The following is a 5721-nucleotide window of genomic DNA, read 5'->3' as shown; positions in this document are numbered from 1 at the left end:
TGTTTTCTTTTCCATACAATTCTGAACCAAAACTACACATGGCACAACCTTCTGTGATTAGTTCCATTGATAACTAGTACTCCCTCTGTAAGCTAATATAAGAGCGTTTAGATTACTAAAATAGTGGTCTAAACGCTCTTATATTAGTTTACGTAGGGAGTATTGAAGAGCAGCCACAGATTTCCATTCACAATTTACATGAATTTTTGTTTTGATGGATAAACAAAATAGGAAGCTAGCAAACTTATTTAACGAGATAAGAAAACTATGTACTTGATGACATAAGCAAACTTGTTCAACCCTGACAAACAGGACATAAACAAACTGGTTCAACTTTGACACACATGACATAAACAAGCTGGTTTAACCCAAGAAAAGCAAACTACAAATTTCAAACAACAAGATAAAGGACAAGCACAAGCGCAAGCAACACGAAGGCAGACTTTGATGTCTCCTCATCCCGCATAGTGGCAGTGGTAGTAGGGGTCCGCTTCCTGCTCTTTTGAAATTTCCAGACCTCTTTTGATGTTGTCGATTATCTTCCACAACTTGTAGGTGGCGTACGCATCTATTGCTGCGTACTCGATGAGGTAATCTGGCAGTGGGTTGTCCCCCCACAGTTTATGGTCTGCCTCCCTATCGATCTTCTTCTTCATCTTGCTGTAGAATGGGTGGATGACGCTGGCTGCAACATCAGCCAAGGAGTCGTACGGTTTTCCGTTGTGTGGAACTCTCCAGTTGCGCCGAATGTCGATGTGCTTGTTGGGGTTTATCTCCAAACTAGACAACTTCAGCTTGTCCCTGTCATTTTTTAATGCTGAAACCGGCAAAGGTGAACAACTTCTCCTCCTGTAGGAGCTCTTTGAGGCGCTTTGGCCTGCTAGGGGAGAGACAAGTGATGAATACATGGAGTACTAGTGTTTATTTTTCAAGATTTAATCTTCTGGTTTTTACGGTTTACAAGTGAATAGTACATGGAGTAGATGCTTATACAGTATAAGTCATGGATGAATGTAGTTCAGAAACTAGTACACAAAGTTCTGAAATTAAAATCAAGTACACCATGTTAATTTTCTTTTCGGAATATATAGTTGAGTCAATGATCTATTTGCTTTCTTAGTGCCAGTTTAGTTTTATTATGTTGAATAAAATAACATATACCTCTGCTTCACCAAGTTCTTAATTTTTTTGGTGGTGAAAATAACACCAGACCAAGTTCAGAAACTACTTCACTACATCAAGTTCAGAAACTACACTAATGAATCAAGATGAGAAACTACACTGGTACATCAACCTCACAAATTAATCTTGTGCAACAGTTTCAGATACTAATCAAGTGCATCAGGGTCAAAATATATTCTAGTGCATCTACTTTGAGGAACTACACTAGTGCATCCATTTTCACAAACTACACTAGTACATCTAGTATGAAACTAGTCTAATGAAATTTCGAGGGAGCAATATTGATGAATGGAAGAGGGTGAATGAGTAGGATTTTTCACCATTTTGTGGCCGGAGCGATGTGGTACACGAGGCAGAGACCCTCCATGCTGATCTGCAGAACTGCTGCCATCTGCGGAGGTTCATCATCTTTGGTAAACTCCACATCAACGCCCATGATGTGGGGGTACGAGCCGCAGATGCTCCTCCTGATCCTAGAGATCATCTCGTTGGCCTTGTCCGGTTCACTGGTGCAGACGACCTCCAGCGTCTCCTTGCCGTGGAGTGCAACCCCTTTGAGGGTTACGATGTACTCACACTTCTGACCGGGAACGTGAACGACGTCGAGGTTGCCGCTCTGGTCGGATGTCTGGCCACAATGACGCTTGGCAGACGCTTCCTCCGCCATTGCCCTCCTCCTGCGACTGCGGGCTTCGAAGAGAGATGTTTGTGGGTTGTTTGCAGAAGAGATGGAAGCGGCAATGGAGGTTCTCGGAATGAGGCAGTGATGTAGTCGATTTGGGGCTATTTCACGCCTAGGATGGGGACGTGGGGGAGGCGGTTCGTCTAGGACGTGGGGGTAGTTGTGGTGGGGCGCAGTTGCAGTCCGTCGTGGCAACCGTCCTCTTGCACTGCTGGGTGCACGTGCGTCTGAGTTTAGTCCCACCACGGGCCTGCATCCTGGCCCATATCACTGGGTTTGTAGTCGTATGCGGGCTGTGGTGTGTGAAATATCATGTTAGGTAGGTGGGCTTTTTTTTTCTGTGAAATCTTTTTTTGCCTATGTGACATTTTGACTTATACTAAAATAACACTTCCTTTTTTAGGTACACATGTCTTATGTGACAAGTTTAAGTTTGATAACAATGAAAAACATGTAAAACCTTGCCACATTGCCTTTCTTGGACATGTGTAAAAAGTTTAAGTTTGAAAACAATTGAAAAACATGTAAAACCTTGCATCATTGAATTTTAATTATAAAATAAATTTGTAATATTGCAGTGAAATTGTAGAACATCTCCAAATCAACCATCTTCAACAAATTTTGGAAGTTTCGTCACATGCGTGATTTTTTCGGTCATTAGTACAATGTCGACCATTTTCAACATGTATTACAAGTTTTGTCACGTATGGCGTTTTTCGGGCATATGCGACACGAAGAAACCATTGTTAATACTAAAAAAGCAAGGACAATATTTTCTAGATCTTTTGGGATATCATTGTGATATTATTGAAATCTCACATAATTCAACGCGGCCCACCCCTCCCTAAATCCCGCGATTACAGCGCCTCATTCTAACCACCCGGCCGTGCCATCCGCAGCTCCCACGACCGCTGCAAGATCAGATCGGAGACCCGGGCTCACACGGATTACAGGAGTTGCCGGCCACCGCCCACCACCATGAGGGGTCGGACTTCAGTGTTCTTCTCGCCGCCCCGTCCTCACGTGAACGCGCCGTATATCCTTGCCGTCGTCTACCGCGCTATACGGGCACTTCTAGTTTGCCACGCACTATCCGCGGCCATCAACTCGGCGCCGCCGTCTCCGAGAGAAGGTATTTCCTGATCGTAGCTTTTTTTAATCGTTGTCGGCCGCTCTTTTAGTAGTTGAACCCTAATAGGGTTTGCACAACTTCACGTGGTTAAGCAATTGGATACCCTTGTTAAACTGCGCTTATTTTATGCACGACCAAATAGGTTGTGTGCTTAAACTCATAAGTGGATCATACGTTAAATGATCCACTTAATTTTTTTAATATTAGTTGACTGCTAATTTTGTTATTCATCTTTGAATTATTGTGTTCAGATTAATTGACCCGGTTTGCATCATTACATACGAGCCAGCAATGTCAGTTTCAGATAAAAGTCTTCGTAACGGAGAAAAGCCTCGTAGAACTCAAACTTAAATTTGACAGCAAGACCATAGCCAAACAAATGTTGAGCCCATTCAAACACAAATAGGTAGCATCAATTGATACATGATCTTGCTCATTCTCTACTTTTAGCATCATTTCATACATGTTTAGTTCTTATCATAAAGTGGATATATGTACTTTTGGCAATCATGAACATCCTCTACTTACTGCTATAACCAATGCATCCTCAGTACAAAAATTGAACAGGCAATACGGTTGTATTGGCAATCATTTGCATGCTTTACTTTTGGCAAGAACTAATGCATAGTTGAGTTATAACTGGTCATAGATATGGCTGCAACATCTTGAGTTATCATCACGGTCACGCAGAGACCCTAAACCATCACTAGATATGTTGAGCCCATTCAAACACAAATATGAAGCAGCAATTGATACATGTTCATGCTCATGGTCTACTTTTAGCATAATTTGATACATGTTCAGTTCTTACCAGAAAGTGGAAACAGGCACTTCTAGGAAACATGAGCATCCTCTACTTATTGCAATAACTAATGCATCCTCAGTACAAAGCTTCAAATGGCAATAGGTAGAATTGGCAATCATTTGCATGCTTTACTTTTGGCCAAAACTAATGCATAGCTCAGTTGTAACTGGTCATAGATCTGGCTGGAACATCCTGAGTTATAAACTGAACATAATCATGCCAAGCTATAACTACCATAGTCATCGTAGTAGAGTTCCTAGCATGCATCACCGTACGATTCTAGAACGGAAGAATAACACAGCAAACATAACATAGACCACCTTACGATACTTGAGTTGCTATGGCCTTGTACAATGCAAGGTGATTAGGCGAGGTGTTTAGAGAGATAAACCAGGCTTTTCTTAAGCACCGGTGCTTATTTGTACAGGGTAGATGCTTAACTAGGCGTCTGTCCTATAGGAACAGGCAATGGTGCTTCAGAAAAACCCGGTTTATTTTTCTAAGCATCACTCTTAGGATCTACCATTGTACAATGCCTAACATGCATCAGCAAAATAGTACTAATAACAACTTTGACCACACTTAAGCAGATTAGCAGCAAACACTTAGTTAAACGGCAGACCGCACACCATAAGTTCACACCCACCATAGACCATAGGACATAAGTTCTTACACACCATAGACCATAAGTTTTAGAGTCGACCAGCGAATACCGATAACATAAAAGAACACGGCGCTCCTGGGGCAGCAGCAACAGTCTAGCAGCACATCACTTGTCTCCCTTGTTTAGCGGCGGCGCGGCGGGATGTAGTAGGGCTCATTGACTTTGACAATCTTGAGGAAGCGCCCGTAGGCCGCATGTTTTGCCAGAGTACTGGCCTTTTGCTTCCTACTGTAGGAGTTGCCAATGGAGACGGCATGCTGCATCAAGCCATCTATGCCGCCCTTGATCGCCTTGCCACAGAAGGGGCAGCCAAGATTTCCATAGAAACGGTACTTGAATTTTCCAGCAATCAGCTGCCTCACGATGTAGCGGCTCTTGCTGTGCCTGCTGTCCATGTCATACCCCACATCATCGTCATCCTCCTATGAATTAGTACACAAAGAAGAACTCAGTTAATCTATTCTGCTACATTGCTCTTAATTAGAATGTTTGAAAAGTACAGACGTGTAACATGACAACTATCTATTTGCTTGAAATAAGGCGTATATGCACATACATAATTGACCCAAATAATTTGACATGGATGAATATGGACGGTGGAATAGTTGCATTGATAGATTAGTGCACAAGAAGTACATAATTAACACATGAAAGAATTCATAATGTGGCTTGGTTTAATGATACTTGATACTTGTTACAGTTGTAATTCTGATTGGAATCAGAAAAAAGGCTTCAGGGGTTTCTTCTATCTACTAGAATCAAGAAACCATTATTCTTTCAGAGAGCAGCAATACTAATTCTCCAACATTGTTAGTATGGACGAAAATGCCAAGAGCACACTGACAAGTCAACGCATAATGCAGAACTACGCTACAGCCCATACAGCTCGATTTCATTTATCTGAGAGAGAGAGAGATTGTTTTGTCATTTCGTACGACTAATTTGACATTAAACTGATGTCAGTGTGCTCGTCAAGTGATGCGTCGATACTAGATTTACGACATAATCAAAATGTCAAAATAGACCAAGCTTTATCACAGTGGAATGCAATGCCTTGCTACGATGCCTCTCATCAATTGGTATATGCAATTAGTTAGGGTTAAATCCAACTGTCTAGTCGTCGGTAGTTACAAAGGAGTTATGGGCTACTATCTTTATCCCTTATCTTGTGACTCTGATGATACCGGTGAGGAAACTACTTTGGAGCAACTTAACTTGGAACATGAAATGTTGTCATGCAAAACAAAGTGTTTTTT

At 41.9% G+C, this 5721-nt stretch overlaps 1 protein-coding gene across 1 annotated transcript; it reads right to left on the bottom strand.

Annotated features, from left to right (window-relative positions):
- Positions 1-455: 455 nt before the first annotated feature.
- On the bottom strand, positions 456-1849 carry LOC141039161 (uncharacterized). Its single transcript, XM_073506470.1, has 2 exons — positions 1503-1849; positions 456-801 (listed from the first exon to the last, which is right to left on the bottom strand). The coding sequence occupies exons 1-2, from the start codon at positions 1847-1849 to the stop codon at positions 456-458; spliced, it is 693 nt and encodes a 230-aa protein (XP_073362571.1).
- Positions 1850-5721: the final 3872 nt, after the last annotated feature.

Source organism: Aegilops tauschii, chromosome 1 (genome assembly GCF_002575655.3).
Source record: "Aegilops tauschii subsp. strangulata cultivar AL8/78 chromosome 1, Aet v6.0, whole genome shotgun sequence".
NCBI classification, from domain to species: domain Eukaryota; kingdom Viridiplantae; phylum Streptophyta; class Magnoliopsida; order Poales; family Poaceae; genus Aegilops; species Aegilops tauschii.
Note: the sequence above shows the minus strand (reverse complement) of the source record. Positions and strands in the feature narration are given on the sequence as shown.

Coding starts and splice junctions, on each gene's coding strand:
- LOC141039161 (XM_073506470.1), bottom strand. CDS start 1,849: ATGGCGGAGGAAGCGTCTGCCAAGCGTCATTGTGGCCAGACATCCGAC. Junction 802..1,502: donor ATCGCTCCGGCCACAAAATG/GTGAAAAATCCT, acceptor AAAAAATGACAG/GGACAAGCTGAAGTTGTCTA.